This window comes from Hydra vulgaris, chromosome 08 (assembly GCF_038396675.1).
Source record: "Hydra vulgaris chromosome 08, alternate assembly HydraT2T_AEP".
NCBI classification, from domain to species: Eukaryota; Metazoa; Cnidaria; class Hydrozoa; order Anthoathecata; family Hydridae; genus Hydra; species Hydra vulgaris.
Window position 1 is genome coordinate 36,333,989 of NC_088927.1, and position 18,954 is coordinate 36,352,942.

General features: G+C 26.0%; 1 protein-coding gene across 4 annotated transcripts in view; it reads left to right on the forward strand.

Moving 5' to 3' along the window:
- LOC100205708 (TATA-binding protein-associated factor 172) overlaps positions 1-18,954 on the forward strand; it is a 107,761-nt gene that overhangs the window by 73,882 nt on the left and 14,925 nt on the right. For all 4 annotated transcript variants that reach the window (XM_065803597.1, XM_065803599.1, XM_065803598.1 and 1 more), the window contains exons 27-34: positions 712-772; positions 5,895-5,971; positions 7,751-7,902; positions 10,127-10,204; positions 10,284-10,347; positions 12,032-12,239; positions 12,372-12,502; positions 16,420-16,533. In XM_065803597.1, the coding sequence (XP_065659669.1) occupies positions 712-772; positions 5,895-5,971; positions 7,751-7,902; positions 10,127-10,204; positions 10,284-10,347; positions 12,032-12,239; positions 12,372-12,502; positions 16,420-16,533 (885 nt within the window). The remainder of the gene's footprint in view (positions 1-711; positions 773-5,894; positions 5,972-7,750; positions 7,903-10,126; positions 10,205-10,283; positions 10,348-12,031; positions 12,240-12,371; positions 12,503-16,419; positions 16,534-18,954) is intronic.

Sequence of the window (18,954 nt, forward strand, 5' to 3'; positions counted from 1 at the left end):
AAAATGTTATCATTTACAGCACTTTAGAAAAGAAATGTTAAACTGAGTTGATGAACTTATCAAGCTCAAATTATATAATAATTTCATCACCAATAAACAAGACTAAGACCTTAGAGTTAAATAAACTAAACAACATTCTAATCCCGGGTAAGTTATACAATAATTTCATCACCAATAAACAGAGCTAAAATCTTGGGATTAAATTAACTAAACAATATTGTAATCCTGGGTAAAATAAACAACATCTAACAAGAAGCAAAGATTAACTATTTAAATCCAACAATTAATAAACTGTTTCATTTAATATTTTTAAATTTGGGAATCATTTTCAAACTTCTTGAATGTTTTTTAATTAGTTATTGGGTAATTAAGTTACTAGCATTTATTGGGTAATTAAGTTACTTGGATTTATGATTCTGTCATAATTAAACCTAGGGGGAAAAAGAAAAAAAAAATTTTTTTTCACATTTTAATTGATTCTTAAGCTGGAAATTGTTCTAAAAACAAAACATTATTTTTAATTAAGATAATATTTATACTACATAATATCTTTTTTCCCTTTGAAATGAAATTATGATCAAAACTGAAATCTAAATGTTTTGTTATGAAAAATTTATGATTAGACTAGGGATATTTTATACTAATATTAATTTTATACAAAATATTTGAATAAACTAATTTTTTTGTTGGTATTTTTCTATATTTTATTAGGATGGTGTCAATTGGTTAGCATTCTTGAAAAAATACAATTTGCATGGCATTCTTTGCGATGGTATTTTTCTTATACTCTTCTGAATTTATTTATAGAAAATGTACTTTTAATTTTTACATACCGAAAACTTGCTATTTTTGTCCCCGACCTAACTGCCAACCTAGAAGTGTTTGAGGTAGGCAAGAAATTGCTGACCTCGTATCTATGTTTTATGGTCTAACCTTTGTTTTACATTTTTTCTGCCGACTTGATGCTGACCTCACACAGAATAAGGTCGGCAAATTATTGCTGACCTTATTTTTCCTAATTCCGAAGGCTGATATGTATGTATGTATGTATGTATGTATGTATGTATGTATGTATGTATGTATGTATGTATGTATGTATTAGGGTGGTTTATTTACCATATTTTTGGGATACTATTATGTTTAGTACTGCCTCCAAGCACCTGAAGTTCGTTTGGAATACAGGATTATAGGTTTATGCATTGCTAATTGCTATGCAATGCAAAACTATTAATTAATATTATAAATTGTTTCTAAATATTCCAACTAACTTACTTATTTTTACACAATAACACAATACATTTATAAATATTCTATGCAGTGAAATAAATATTCTATGTAAAGTAAACAATAGTCTGATAATTATAATTTCACAAGTTTCTCAATTATCTAATTCATAAATAAAGTGCTAGACCTTGTTTTCAGAATTACAGGCCTATTGATCCAGATATCAAGTGACATTTAGGATAAATGGTATGTTATATAATATAATAAATTATTATATTACATAACATACAATACATGATAAATAAAAATAATAGAACCACTATTTAATACAATATATTAAATGTTTGCACATCATTTAGTTAACCACTTATATGACACTGACAATTAGCTGCTGCTTATAATTTTACATTATAAAATTATAATTTGTAAGGTTTCATTTTTTTAATCTGTGTTATATTTAAAAAAATTTTAAAAATTTTTAAAATGTTAATCATCACTGTAAAATGTGCTAAAAGTGCTGTTTCTTTAATTGGTTAGTCACAAAATACATTTGCTTATCAAAGGCTGCCAACAATTTGTGAATGACTCGTAAAGTTTTGAGAGAAAAAAGTTTAGAAAAAAGCAAAATGAAGCTGCTAAATTTGCAATTCAACAGCTATGTGAAATTTGGGCCAAAGCAAGGGTACCAACTGCTGAACTAACACTCCTTGTAGGACACTGTCCTACAAGGAGTGTTAGTTTCAGAGTTTGTGGTGCATTCCATGTCAAAGTTCCTGTACATTCTGAAAGCAGTGGTTGCCTAGAGTTCAATTTGTTTCTCACACTGATTTATGTAAAGGTTTGGAACACATCTCCAAATGCATGCAATGCTCCAAGCAATAATCTGAATTTCATTTGAGAGATTGCAGACTGCCATTCAACTGTTGATGTTGTAGCCAAGGCTGCTGCCAGTGCAAATGGACGTCATTTATGGTACTTATACAAAGAAAGGTACCTATTAGCCTCTCCTCAAACATTGTGACACTGGGCACAAAGCAGAAAATGAGTAAACCTTCATTAGACCAGCATCCCACCTGTTTTTAGCAGGCTTTCAAATTGACACTTTCTTTCTTTCAGAGGAGGTTGATAAGTGACCAGAACTGTTGTCATTTATCATTGGAAAAAACATTGCTGAATCCTTAAAAGTAATCAATTACAGTGCTGAGTAGGCGATCGCTTTAGCCACTACATTCAATTCCTAACTGACTAAACAGGAAGACCACATACAATATCTGTTTCAAGTTGTTGAACATCGTAAACGCTTTCCTAACTCAAAAAAAGCTACGCTACTTAATGAACATAAATAGATGTCAACTGCCCATATAGTAGTTGTCTACTTAGTTAATTAAACAGTTAATTATAAGTTATATAATTATATATATAGTTAATTATAAAATATATTTACATTTTATTTACCATTGCATTTCAATAGCAAAATATTGAGAAGTATGTTCACTTTTGACTTGAAATTAGCTCAAATTATGAAACCTGACCCCTAAATTATAGCCATGACCCCTAACTCTGTTTTTGAGTTAGTTCTGAAATATATGCCAGTTTAACTTTTTTTATTGTGGCCTATTTTGTGAGCTAAAGAAGCACAAAAAAGCAAGAGCATAAGGGTTTTAACATGGCTCATTTTTTTGAACCTCCTTAATAGACCGCGGGATTAGCTCCAAAAAGTTGCATTTTTATTTTTTTTTTGGCACCAAAATGTGTAAGATTTTTTAAAATCATTATTATATATAGAAACCGAAAATAGGTGGTGAACTTATTTTTTTTTTTAACTAAATGGTCTTTTGGGGCTATGAAATAGTTAAACACCAAATATGATCATTTTGAAATAGTAAATCTTTCAACATATAAATTGTGAAATATTACCTTGAAATTTAGGGTCAAATAAAAAGCCCAAATAGGGTAATACAAAAATAAAATAATAAAAAAAAGTCGTATTGACGTGAAAATACATTACCTATCTTCATACTGCAGACCTTGTTAAGAAGCGTTACACAGCTCGCATTTTGCTTGCGAAAAGGCGATTTGCCTACGCGTTTACAAAGTACTGGCTATCTTATTTAGAAATAGTTGAACTCCTGCTAAATACATTATATGCTATAAGAGCTGGAGAGTGGTCACTACGACTTGAGTGCATTCGAGATATTGCAATTTATGCTCTTGCTTATGATAATTACAATTATGCCAGGTATTTGACACCTTATCTAGCAGAAATGGTTGCACTTGAAAATTAGTGAGTTTAATATGTTTGGTAAAATTGAACCCAATAAGGCTGTTGAAGTCACAGTTAACCAATATACTAAAACTCCTGGAGGAATAACAGAATTTTCAATGAACAGTAATGCAATAAATAGGTGGATACTTAATTCACCCTTTAGAGAAGGGATTAGAAAGTCTTTACATGAATTTGTCAATATGCGTCATAAAGTCCATTAACACAAAGATTTAACATCAAGTAGAATTAGAAAGGATGAGAACTATGTCAAGTCATTGATGTCAGTTTTGCAAGATACCTTTATAAATCCATTTTTTGAAAACCCTTTGCTCTTTTTATCAAATGGCATTGTTGCCTCAGATGAAATTGCCAATGATTTATTAAATGCAAAAAAAAAGAAGGAAAATCTGCTTTAAAAACATTTTTAGATGAAAAGTTGTCCTTTTGTGCCACTAAATCAGTATTTGATCCCATGAAAAAGTTACAACTTAAAACATTTTCTACTTTGAAGAAAGAGGTACATATTAGCTCAAACAAAAAACTTATTCCTCTAAAGGCTTCACGAAACTTATTCTCAAGTATTTGTTTAGTCATGGAAAGGCGAAAATTGGATTTAAAAAATGTATTTAGCTATCCATTACGACCCCTTCCACTGTCATTAGCAGATTACATGGGTGGCCTAAGAAAAACATCAAAAGTTTCTATCCTTCATGAACTAGAAAAAGACACAGAACCTTGGTCTGATAAACTCTTCCACCACATTAGTTTGATTAATGGTATGGCTATTTTACAACAAGCAAAAACTACAGCTTTAACCTTTGATCAATTGGCTCAAAGGTTTTTGCAGATAATATCGAATCTAAGTGTTAATGCAGACCGCATAGATGTTGTATTTGATACATACATGGAAAATTCAATTAAAGATGCAGAACTAAAAAAACGAACATCAGCAGATTTCATAAAATTCTGTAATATCAAAAAAGATTATCCAGTTAAACAATGGAAAGACTTTCTTTTAGTTGGAAGTAATAAGACAAAAATTATTGAGTTTCTTGTTAATGAATGGGGAAATAATAAATAGCGGTTTGTTCTCAAGAGAGTTGTTTTTTTGAAAAAAATGATAAAAATGATTACGATTAGTTATATCAGCTGCACAAGAGGGTGAAAACCATGGAGTAGAATGAGGCTTGACTTGGAACCAACGAGAAGAAATAAAAGCTTCCATTCCTCCCTGAATCCAGAAGATTATGTAGGAGGCGTATTTTTCAGCTGCAAGGGAAAAAACATTAGCCCAAGAACCCTCACGATGAAAATTTTGAAAAAAATCCCAACCAGCTTTAGGGTAGTAGTAAGTAGTACGATGATGGGGTAAGTCTGAAAAAAAGTATGAGATGAAAGATTTACAGAGATCATTGCATGGTCAGAACCACCTAAAGGAGAAAAAGGAGAAAAAAAAGAATCTGATAGAATTAATTACTTTAGAACAGAAAACATCATTCCTTTTTATGTTACAAGTAAAGATAGATGTTACAAACTTTTAATATTAGGTATAGAATTAGTCAAGGAATTGCAAACAGTACAGGAAGAAGCTGACACTAGAATTTTTCTTCATATGTTTCACGCATTCTCAGCAGGTTTCATGAAGTTTGTAATTCACTTGCCTGATACTGATGTATTTGTTATGGGTTTATCATTTTTAGAGCATATAAGTGTAAGTGTATTCTTCCATACAGGGACTAGAGATAAAGAGTTATATCATTGGAGAGGATTAAAAAAGAAGCTCAGAGAAAATATTTGTCAGGAGGTATCCATGTTAACACGTTCTTTCAAGGCGTTCTTGGTTTGTATGCATATTGAGGTTGTGATTCTGTCAGGTTGTGATACTTGTGATATTTTGTAGTTGTATTTCTGAAATATATTCACTAATTCTTTTAATGTTGATCTGTAGCAAAGGTAAACATTTTTTATGCCTCATAAATGTTTTTTATCAGTTTAACATAATTGTCATTAAGTGGCAAAATTTATATTAATACACTTATTAAATATGCAAAGTTTATAATTTTTGACATGTAGTTTAAAAGTAACTTTCTTAATTCCAGTTTGTTGATTCAAGTTGCTAATAATACAGACAGGTTACATACCGATTTTCTTTTTATACTTACTGATTTTCAATTTTTTAAGTATTATTATTTTTAAACATAATTTTTTACACTTGATTAATACATAAATTTAAAATTTGGCTAAAATATATGTATGTATGTATGTATGTATGTATGTATGTATGTATGTATGTATGTATGTATGTATGTATGTATGTATGTATGTATGTATGTATGTATGTATGTAAGGATGGATGTATGAATGGATGTATGTATATATGTGTGCTTGTATTTTTTTAAATTAGATATGGGTCTGGGCAAAACTCTTCAATCCATTTGTATAATGGCAGCTGATCATTTTGATTCATTAAAAAAATATAAGGTAATAATTGTAAGTATTAGAGTAATAGTTATAAGTTTAATATTTTACTATATATTAATATAGGTAATAATAGGTTTTAAAAATATTGCACTATTTATAATTTATTAAATAGGTTTTAATAATTAATTTAAACGAAAATTTATGTTGAACATAAAAGCTTAGTTTATGGTTCTGTTGTTTACAATTTTTTGACAAAACTTGAAATCAATGTTAAAATGATTGAAATCGATGTATTGACAAAACCTAACAGACATGTAGTGAGGAATTATGATTAATTTGAAATGTGATTTTAATAAGCTTGCATAATCAAGGTGTACCTTCTAAATCAGATGTGAAGGGTAGACTTAACTATAAATAATTTGGAGTATGCACTTGTGGTTGTAGAAGTAAAAAGTTTGACTTTTCCAACTTTGACATTTAATATTTACATTAAAGATTATTTAGAGTAAAGGCTTTTATAAAATATAATTGAAAGGTTTTTTCAAGCATTAAAAGTAAATATGTAAAATTTGTTTACAGTGTGTGTGTGTATATATATATATATATATATATATATATATATATATATATATATATATATATATATATATATATATATATATATATATATATATATATATATATATATATATATATATATATATATATATATATATATATAAGGATGGCCTTTAAAACAAGATATATGTGTTTTATCTGGAACAAAAAATTTTTAAAAACATTTTTTTTTAAGCGGTTGCGCAAGACCCTTAAACATTGTGTGGATCCTTAATATTGTTGAAAAAAAATCTTCAAAAGTATATCAACCTGGTACTCAAAAGAAGCAAAATTAAATAAAAAGTTTTAAAATAATAATTTTATAACATTAAAAATAATAGTTTTGAAACATAATTAAATTTTTTATATAAAAAAAAAATTAAAAAGAACTTATTATTATTGACTTTTTTTTATTTTTGTTAAAAAACCAGGTTAGGTTAGGTTAGGATAGGTTTTATGCAATAAAACGTAAAATAATAGTTTTTATAAAAATTTATTATTTTTGAAATTTTTATTTATTTTCGCTTCTTTTGAGTACCACGTTGACATACTTTTGAAGGTTTGTTTCCAATAATATTAGGGACCTACCCGATGTTTAAGGGTCTTGAGTAACCCCTTAAAATGTTTTTTTTTTCACAAAATTTTCAAATCTAGTTTTTTTGTATTATATAGAATGTAGTGGTAGAGCGCTCGCTTCATAAGTGAGAGGTTCCGAGTTTGATTCCCACCATGTCCCTGGTAGTACCGCGCTCAACTTATTTCTCCGCGCAGCGGCCTTGTTCGTCAAGGTTTGTGTTTCGGAGTTATAGAGTTGAGAGAGGGTTATAACCACAAGCAGCCTCCTCATCTGTAGTGGCCCTCACGGCCTTGGGGAGGTGAATTATTAAAAAAAAATTTTATTAAAAAAATCTTTATTTAATTTTATTCAACTAACAGCTATACAACATCTTTTGTCTTTAATTAATTTGTTATTGTTTAAAAAAAATTGAACATTATATTAAAAAAAATTCCTGCAAGAGATTGAGATCTTCTGTAAAAAAGGCCTCAATATACACTCTTAATGAGTAATAATGAAAAAACAACTTGTATACTTATATGTAGATTTTTCAAACACTATAACATGTTTATCAGTTGATGAGTATACTGAAACTCATTTCGATCTAATTTTATTATGATATCCTCAGATTTACAACAGCAGTATTATTTTTTCAGCATATTTATGTATAGAGAATTTTTTTTTAGATGTCATTAAAGGAAGACTTGAAGCCTCTTCCTTCTTTAGTTATATGTCCACCAACATTAACAGAACACTGGTGTTATGAAGTTGAAAAGTTTTGTCAAAAAGAACATCTAAATCCAATAAACTACACTGGAACACCTAGTGAGAGACAGAGGTAAAAATATTTTAAAAATTAGTTTTTAATTATTGCATTATGTTAATAAATATTGTTAATCACAAATGAATAGTCATTAACTACTAGTACATATTTAGTAACCTTTAGTACCATAAACCATATATAGAGCTTTATATAAACCATATAAAGAACCATAAAATGTTTATAGAACTTTAAATTCAATTTGTTTCTCAATGTTTTTTAAACAAGTATTTGTAAGTAAAAATGTTTGTGGAAATATATGAAAATAAACAAAATAAAAATGTTCAACAGATATAAATTGTTAGATAATTATATTCCTACTATTTATTTTATAAAATATTAATATTCAACTTGTTATTAAAAAGCAGAATATTTTTTAAAAGCGTATTATTTGTATTTCGACATTAAATTATTTTTTTTTAAGAGAAAAAAAAAATTATACTTTTAATAAGTAGAATATTTGAGTTCTGTTTTATTTTTAAAAGCAAAAAAACTTTTTTAAAAAGAAGAATTTATATTTTACCCTAAAATTTATCTATCTTGTCGTTTCTACCACATTTTGTCACAGTTTTTAAAAACTATTTTGAGAATTCTCTTGAATATCTAAGCTTTTTTATAAGTGCTTAAATGGATCTAGTTTGCCGGAAAGTGCCATATGTAATTCCTATTTTTAAAAACTCTTAAGAACAATATTACCCATCTAGCTATCAACCAATCAGTTTCCTCTCTATTTTAAAGAAGGTCTTTGAGTCTTTAACAAACTTCTTATTATTACAACATATGTCTAAGAAATCTTTTAAAATCAATATTTTGTTTATCTTCTTGTTCTATTGCAACTTGTTTATCATTATAACAGAAAGGTTTTATCATACATGAGATGGAAGCATAAAGACAAGGGTTATTGTTTTAGACATATCTAAAGCTTTTGATAAATTCTGGCATACTGGTGCTCTACAATCTTTCTTCATATATCTGTGTCTGGGTGTCTGTGTATTTGTGAAAATTTTTAAAAATATTCTTTTTTAAGTATAGTATTAAAGATGTTCTTAATAGATAACACACATTTTCAGTAACTTCTGGAGTACCACAAGGTTCTATTCTTAGTCCTGTGTTGCTTCTCATTGATAATAATATTTCTGATAGTATGATAAATACCTTGTGAAATGATGATAATGAAAATACCTTGTGAAATGATGATGATGAAAATACTTTGTGGCTAGTTTTGCTGATGATACAGCATTATACTCTAAAAAAAAAGTCATTACTTTTTGATTGCTTAGAACAGAGAATCTTGAGTGTGATCTTTCTTCAGTGATACATTGTTAGTTAACAGTAAACAAATTTAGTTTGTTAATGTTATAAATAATTATTGCAATTTTTTAATACTCATTTATTGGTGAGTGAAAACGTTATAAAAGTAGTAATAGAAATTTAATAAAAGATGAGTAAAAACACACTTCTTATTCACTAATTCATTTCCCTAAGGCCATTGGGTCTACTAATAGGTTACTATATTTATGAAGTTATAGTTGTACAATTGGCCACTATAGTTAAGAGTTTCATTTTTTTTTTTAATTTTTCTTTTTATTATGACAATTTTTGTTTTTATTATGAGAAGCCGCGCTCACCCTTTCAAAACATAGGTCTTAACAACATTCTTTTCCAACTTCAAAACATGAGACAAAACCATTATGCAGAGAAACAAGTCAAATGCAGAAATCAAACTTTTTCACTTACAAAACGAGTGCTCTACCACTACTATTATTGAATCCTTTACTTTATGTCTTCTTTGAAAATTATCTTTCATACTGAGTCTCATGGAAACCGTAAATTTAATCTATTGCAAAAAAGTTAACATCTGTTATGGCTGTTTCTAATTTTGTGCTTTCTATTTTTTTAATCTTATTTCCTCAACCTTTATAAAGCTTTTATTTGTATTTGGATGGCTGTTGTCATGTTTGGGCTGGTTTTTTCAAAGATGTCCTTTCTATTTTAGTCAAGGTTCAAAGATGCATTATTAACATTAGTTTAATCTACTCTAGCTGCCTTACTTTTGGGGTCTGAGTCCCATTGTTTTGTAACTAGAATAAATAGAATAAATTTTTAAATAAGAAATTTAGGAAATTTATATTGTTTATTATTACAAAAGCAGTTCTATTCTATTTTAGTTTGATAATTTTTCATTAAATCCAGGTGATTGCCATATAATAGATTATTTTATAAAGTAAACCAAAATTTTTAGGTTACAAGCTAATTTGAAGAATTACAATTTGGTGATAGCCTCATATGACATTATAAGAAATGATGCTATTTTCTTTATGTAAGAAAAATTAAAAATTATTTTGTTTTATTGAAATTTTCATAAAAAGTTATATTATAGTTTTTGTTACCTTTTGTAGTGCTCAACATTGGAATTATTGCATACTAGATGAAGGACATATAATTAAAAACAGTAAAACAATGGTAATGTACTTAGTAAAAATCTATTTAACTTTGAAACATTGATTTTATATTTAAATCACTATATAAAGTGCTTTTTTCAAAAAAAAAATTTTTGAAACATAAGAAATTTGCTTTTAAAAAAGTTTTTTTTTATATTGATGAAAAAACTTCTTTTCTACAATTGATAGATCCTAAATATTTTGTTTCTATTTTACTTTTTTTATCAATTTGTTTTTATCAATTTATTTTTACTAAGGACATAAAAAAAACAAAAGTTATGAAGGAAAAAAAAAAGCAAATTAAGTTTTTAATTAATTTTTTCTTTACTTTTAAAAACAAGTTTTATTTTGTAAACTAACCTTTGAAAATATAAAAGGTTGCTTATTATGACCATTTTTAAAAGTGGTTTTGAGATGATTAGAAAGGTACCCAGAAATCAAGAACACTAAGAATAAGAGATAATATTTATAGATAATAGGTATTATTGATGATTTCAGGTAACAATAATAGCTTAAAGATTATAAATTGCTGTAAAAAAACATTTAAAAGGGCTGGTGCCAAGCAGCATTATTCAGGTTCTGGTAAAAAAAAAAAAAAAGAAACCTTGCAAATCATGAATTTATTCTTTAATTCAATAAGTAATAAGCTATTTTATGGTTATGAAAAAACACTGCACCACTAGGACTGCACAACTCTACCACTGCGACACTATTGCAGTTAATTAAATAATTTAAACCTTCTAAAAGTAAAAATCTGGTTTGCACAGATTTTCTACATAAGTAATTTATGCAGTCATAAATTGGCAATATTTTGTTCAACTTGCAAATAGCTGATTATAATATATTTAACTTAAAAATAAGGGAATATGAGGCAAATTTGATGATGATATTATATCAGTGTGGCCACACCTCCTAATAAATCCCAAAATATCCTAATATTTGAAAAATCTCCTAAAAAGACCTAAATTCTACTAAAATATTTTTGAATTTCAAAAATTCTCCTAAAATCTCCTAATTTAAACTTGTTTTATGAACTTTAAGTTTTCTTTCGAACATTCAACTTAAACTTTCAAATTTTTATTAAAATTTTTAAATAATAAAAAATTTTAAAATCTTCCTAAATAATCCTATTTTTTATTTGCTTTTTTAAGCTTACCCATAAAATCTTCTAAAAAGTCCTTTAAAATCTCCTAAATTCTTCTAATTTTTAACTCAAAAAAAGTGTGGCCACCCTGTATATTCAACATTCTAATAAGGTGAAAATGTTATATTCAACATAAAAATAAGCTGATAGTATTATATTTAACATGCAAAGATATTTTAAGAGTTTATCGGTTGGATATTCTAAAACTATTAGAAAGTTTTGATGAAAACTTTAATAAAAAGTTAGAAATAGAAGTTGAATTTAAAAGTTTGAACTACTTGTTGCAAGTTTAAAAAATAAGAACAAAGTAAGTTAGAGTAAATAAATTAATACAATCTTTTTATTTCAGCAATAAAATTCATTGAAAAATGACAATTTAATTGACTAAAGCTTAGTCATCAATGATGATGAGCTTTAGTCAATTTAGTCAAGACATTTATTTCATATACTTATAGTATAAGTAATACAATAAGTAATACAATAATAAACTTTTTAATGAAATGAAAAAAAAGTCCATTGAAGATTATTTATTTTTACTAATTTTAAATTTTTTTAATTGCAGTTATCAAAAAAGATAAAGTTACTAAAAGCCAATCATCGTCTTATACTAAGTGGAACACCAATTCAAAATAATGTTCTGGAACTATGGTCACTTTTCGATTTTCTTATGCCTGGATTTCTTGGAACTGAAAAAGAATTTACAGCAAAATTTGGAAAGCCTATATTGCAAAGTAAAGATGTAAAATCATCCTCTAAAGAACAAGAAGCAGGTGTGTTATAGATACACTGTTTACTAAGCTTATTATTTGACTACTTCATTAGCTTTAATTTTATTTAAAACAATCAAAAGTAATTTTACTTGCTATTAAGTATAATTATTTAATTTTATGCCATTATTAAAGGAGCTCTTGCTATGGAGACATTGCATAAACAAACACTTCCTTTTTTACTAAGAAGACTTAAAGAAGACGTTCTGCAGGATTTACCACCAAAAATTATTCAAGATTATTATTGTGAACTCAGTCCACTTCAGGTAATTTTTTTTTTAATATTTTATGAAAGATTTATAAGAGCATTTTATTTTGTTGAGCAATGCTTATTGATCACAATGTTGTAGACTTTGTAGATCTCGTAGTTCAAGTAGTTCTTATACTTCTAATTCCTTTTTTTTTAAAACAATGTTTTCTAAACAATTGCCTAATAAAACTAGTGGAAGAATTTAATTTTAATGTCATGTATTCAAACAAATCAAACTATCAGTTATATTAAAACTTTTATTCTAAATATAAGTTACTTGTAATTTATTTTATGTACTTTAGTGTTTTTTTAGTAAAAAAAACAAAACTTTAACATTAAATGATAAAAATAGTAAACATAAATTGAAAGAAAAGAAGAATTATTGAAAGAGGATGATTTGTTGTTTGTTTGTATTTTGTGTATCAGTTTTATTTACATATCTTATCATATTTTTTTTATTTTTTTATTACTAGTAATAAAAAAATTTTTTATTCAACTTTGTAACATATTTCTTTCTACAAATTTATATTGCATAATTTTAGATAACACAAGTTTATGTAAAATGTTATATGTTAATAAGCATAAATGGTGCATTGTAACTAGAATTAAAATATATGTTAACTTGATGCAAAAATGCAAAGTCATAATGTATAATGATTATAATAAGAGTTAATTTGATTGTTTAAGCCCAAATAAATAACACTAAAGTACAACAACTTAAATAACATTAAAAGTACAACAACTGGAATAACATTAACTTTTTGTTTTTTACATCTTTGCTCCCAACAAGGCTGCAAGCAACCACTATAAGGGTTGGAAGTTACTGGAAGAGAAAAGATGAAGTTTGTAGAGCAAGATAACGATTAACAGATGACTTAAAAGATTACAAGTTATATGAATCAGGAAAACAAGATGAAGGAAGCAAAATGAAGGAAGGAAAAAAACTAGACAAATAAAAGTTTTTGAAGCACTTAGGAACAGTCAAAGTAAAATGATGAGACTTAATTCAATGACGATTTACATGAGAATGAATTTTAGTAGATGGCACAAGAGACGCTAGCTCTTTAGAGCAGTGCCCATTATAGTATTTGTAGAAAAGAGAAAGATAAGCAACGTTATGACAATGTGAGGTTGGCTGCAAGAGCAGGTCTAACTATGTTTACAATGCATTTTTACACCTTGTCTAAAAGAGAAAGGACATCATTAGAAGATCTGCCCTAGATATGGCAACACTATTGCATACAAAGACGGATTTTAGATTTATAGAGATATAGTATAGAATCCTGAGTAAGAAAGTGTCAAGCACGATAAAGTGATGCAACCTTAGCAGATGCTAATTTTGCAATAGATTTGATATACGATTTCCAAGGAAGATCGGGAGTAAGAGTTAATCCTAGAAGATGAGGGGTAGATGACACATCGAGTACATTACTGTTCATATATATAGGAACATCTAAATTATTTCAAAATACCATTAAAAGTACAACAACTTGAATAGCATTAAAAGTACAACAACTTGAATAACATTAAAAGTACAACAACTTGAATAACATTAAAAGTACAACAACTGGAATAACATTAAAAGTACAACAACTTAGTTAACATTAAAAGTACAACAACTTAAATGACATTAAAAGTACAACAACTTATTTAACATTAAAAGTACAACAACTTGAATAACATTAAAAGTATAACAACTGGAATAACATTCCAGTTAAAAAGTAGTTATTACAACAAAATCAAACCAAATATATTCTGAATAAAGTTGTTATATCAAGGATATTTACTAATAGTAATCAGTACTAATATAAAGTAAACACCTGCCAGATATAATAAAAATAAAATGGAGATAATAATAATAGTTATAATACAAGTAGGAATAATAAAAGTAATAAGGTGATTAAAAATAGTAGTAGCAATTAGAAAAAGTACAATAATAATAATAATAATAATAATAATAATAACAATAATAATAATAGTAATAATAATAATAACAATATAAATAATAGTAATAAAAATAATGATGATGATAACAATAATAATAGTAATTGTAATAATTACAACAACAATAATAATATAAAAACTAGTTATAATAATAACAACAACAATAATAATATTCATTATGATAAAATTACAGTAATAATAACAATAGTGATAAAGAGAATACTATTGAAACATTTCAGTATAAAATGATAAATTTAATAAATGATATTAAAATTATTAATATATCATAATAGAAAAGAAAAAAAAAATTAGATGGATAGAAGCTCTGAGTTATGGTTATAAATAATAAGTTGTAAATAGTAAGTTGTAAGGTATAAGATTTATAAACAATATTTTTTAAAAAAAATGGTTAAAGAGAGCAGTTTAAAGTTTTGAGAATGATTTAAGTTGGGAAGAGAGATTGTTCCAGCTTTTTATGCTTTTATGTATGGATTCATAGCTGTAATGAGCAGTTGAGTATTTAGGTACAGATTATTTAAAGTTGAAAGATGTGATGCGAAAGATAAATTTGAGTCTTTTTTGATTACAAGGTATTTAATAGAGTTAACTAGATATATTTGCTGCCCACTTAATCTGAAATTTTACTGCTATTACTTTTTAATTTACTGTTATTAAAAAGTAATAGCAGTATGTTGGCAGCACGCATACAATAAAAATACAAAACTTACACTCGCTTGTTGATGCTACAATACATTTGCTAAATGCAAATATAAATCCTAATTGCTAATAACATTTCAAATGCACAAATCATAACAGTTAGTTAATGCATGATATATCATAACAGTTAGTACATTTATGATAAACTGAAAAATATGAAAATGTATTTAAAAGACTGTGTGCATGTGCATGTTTGTGTATGTATGCATACATGAGTTGAACCTTGTTTATAAAGGCGAAGCTAAGTTCAATAAAGCAAAAAATTGAATATAATAATATAATAATTCAATCATAAAACCAATAGTTATGGTCATGGTAATACAATTTTCATGTTGATATTAATAATTCGAAAAAAAAAAAAAAAAATTGTATATTGAAATCAGAAACAATATAGTGCAAATAACAGTATTAAGACTAAATGCATGCATGTCTGTTTGTGTATACACACACTCGCACATACATGAAATGCAAGAACTATTTAAAGTATTGCAATATAAAAACTGGTTATATTGCTCTTTCTTTATATATTATATTATATGGTTATATTGCTCATTCTAATTTTATTACTTTTAGTGATTTCAATGTTGTTTTTATACTTTTTAAAGTTTTATATGCGTTATTGTTTTGTGCTTTGTTTGTTTTTAAATTTGTTTGTAAATAAGATAAACATCATAAGGTCATCAGTTTTATATCAGTTTTTTCTTTCTTTAGTCTTTTATTGAACATAATAGTTTTTTGTATATTTTTAAACCAACAAAAAATAGTTTGTAAGCAATCATCAATTTTTTTAAATCTATTTCATTTTTTATATATTTGTCTATATTTTTATTTGTTAGCAGCCATGGCACAGTAGTTAGAGTACTAGAGAACCAAAAGATTTTTGTATAAAACCCTTTACACGATCATCAACAAAACTAAAATGGTTCTCAAAAAAAAAAATCATTTAATAACTGCATGACTTTAAAACAAAAAGATACTGCCTATGTCTTTATTTATAAAACAATGTTATTCAACAAAATAAGATTCAATAAAAGTTTATCAAAAAATGAAAAAAACTATTATGCATTTAAAGTTTAAATTTCAGTATTATTTTTCCTTTAACAAAATCTCCTCAAATAAAGCTGACAGAAAAGTTAAATTGAAGAATAAAATTTAATCTATCTTCAGCTAATTTTTGTTTTTAATTTTCCATTACATACTATAAATATACTAAAGATAAAAACTGTATAATAAGTTGTAAATATGTGAAATATATTTATTCTTGAAATTAAGGTGAAGCTATACGAAGATTTTTCACAGTCTCAAGCAAAAAAAACTATTGATGGTGCTGTTGATATTTCTTCCAAGAGTATCGAAGTAAAACAAGAGGCTGGACATATCTTTCAAGTATTTTTTTTTTTTAAATAGTTAAAAGTTATTTTTTAACTATTTTATTATATATTGTTAGCTAATTTTTTAATATTTAAATAAATTATCTTAACTAATTTTTATATTAAATAATTACTTCAACTAATTTTTATATTAATTAACTCAGCAAATACTTTTACTTGAAGATTTTATTTTTTAATTTGGCGATTTATAAATAAAATGAATTTTATTATGATAGAGAGATAGAGTGAATTTTATTATGATATAGTTTAAATGTTGTTTTGAGTGTAGTAATTAGAATTAAATTTAAAAAAACAAGAAAAAGTCTGTATAAAATGAAGTAAATAAACTGAGAATAAATGAAAAAAAAACAATCACATATTTTTGATTAAAAACAATCACATATTTTTGCTTTTTGGTGTTATTTTTGTCTGATTAAAGATATGATGTAACAATGAAACAAATAAATTGATTATTTTACTGTTTTTACTTTTTCAAGGCCAAGGGGGCAACAGTTGAAGGAGACAACAGTTAAAGGAGAATTTTTTAACTTACATAAAAACTTTTCTTTTTCTTTTTTAAATTGTTGTTACGATCTCATCCCTTTAACTTTGAAACACGTACTTTACAAAATTGCTGTTGGTCTGAGAAACAAGTTCAATACTACGAGGGACATGGCGGGGTTTTAAGCTGTCTTAAATCAAATTTCAATCAGACAATCCCATCTTGAATCAAACTTCAATCAGACAATCAGTACAGTTTTTGATCATTTTACTCTACATTTAACTTGCTAATTTCTGTGACTAAAAGATTATATAGAGCATTAGATAGAGGCAGAGAGACTAGGGCTATTGTTTTTGACATACTTAAGGCTTTTGACAAAGTTTGGCATGCTGGTCTTCTCCATAAGCTTGTCAATGCAGAGGTCTGTGGCAATTGCCCTTATGGAATACCCTGAAAAAAGTCCTTTTGGGATAACACAAAGATACTTTAACAAAAAGATACCCTTTAGACATCTATGCTCAACGCTAACAACTGTTCATTAGCACAACAATTAATGACTCTTACTTTTTCTTGACTATTATTTATTATATCTGTTTAGATGTATTTTTACTATGATTAATTTTTAGTATTTTTCTTCTTTGTTTTCCACTGGGCATATATCCTTCTGTACTTTTATCTCACTCTGCTAACTCTTTTTAACTTATTAGGCATCTCTAGGGCATTCATTGCTCAGTGTAGCTTTACAAAAATGCATTGCATTTACAAAAAGTATAAAAACATTCTTTTTGCTTTGTTGTCAGAACATCCAAATGTAATCGTCAATGGCTTTCTACCCAAAGACAAAAAAAATTGTTCCCAACAACAACAGCATGCAATATCTTGTTGAAAAACAATGTTTTCTCTATTTCTTATAAACTGTTGATATAAAGTATTATATATATATACATGTATATATATATGCATATATATATATATATGTATATATATATTAATATATAATTGCCCTGTTCTTTTAAGAACATTGAGCACTCTATTGTGTAGAATACTTTTTTAAATTGTTATATATATGTATATATATATATGTATATATATGTATATATATATATGTATATATATATATGTATATATATATATATATATATATATATATATATATATATATATATATATATGTATATATAGATGTGTATATAAATATATGTATATATATATACATATATCACCAAATTACAGGCACAGCAATGGACATAGACTCTGCACCAGACTATGAATGTCTTTCGATAGGATTTTAAGAAGAAACTATACTTTTATATATAGTTATTTATACCAAAATTTTATCTAGGTTTTTTTCGAATGATGAAGTTCAAAGTATTGAACAATTCTACTTTAGATATGTTGATGTTGGTTTTAATATATGTTCTAAACATCTAGATATAGTAATTAAATTGTCACTTGCTGAATTAAAAAGTCAATTGCCTTCACAATTGACTCTGACATTAAATTATTTGAAAAAGAAAATATTTATAATATAATTAATTTTTTAGACATTTCTGTTATTCTTTAAAATAACAAACATATCAAAATCGTTTAATCTTGCAAAAAGAATAATTGCATTTACATCTGATTATACCACAGAAAAACTCTAGGCCTCTAGTGCTGTTTTGTGAGAATTAGTTACAAATCTTTTCAGAAATAAATTTTATTTTTGAAGTTGTTATTTTGCATATATATATATATATATATATATATATATATATATATATATATATATATTAATATATAATATATATATATTAATATATAATATATATTAATATATAAAAAATATATATATTAATATAAAAAATATAAATATATATTAATATATATGTATATATATTATTATATAAATTGTATAAATATTTTTATATAAAATATATATATTAATATATAAAA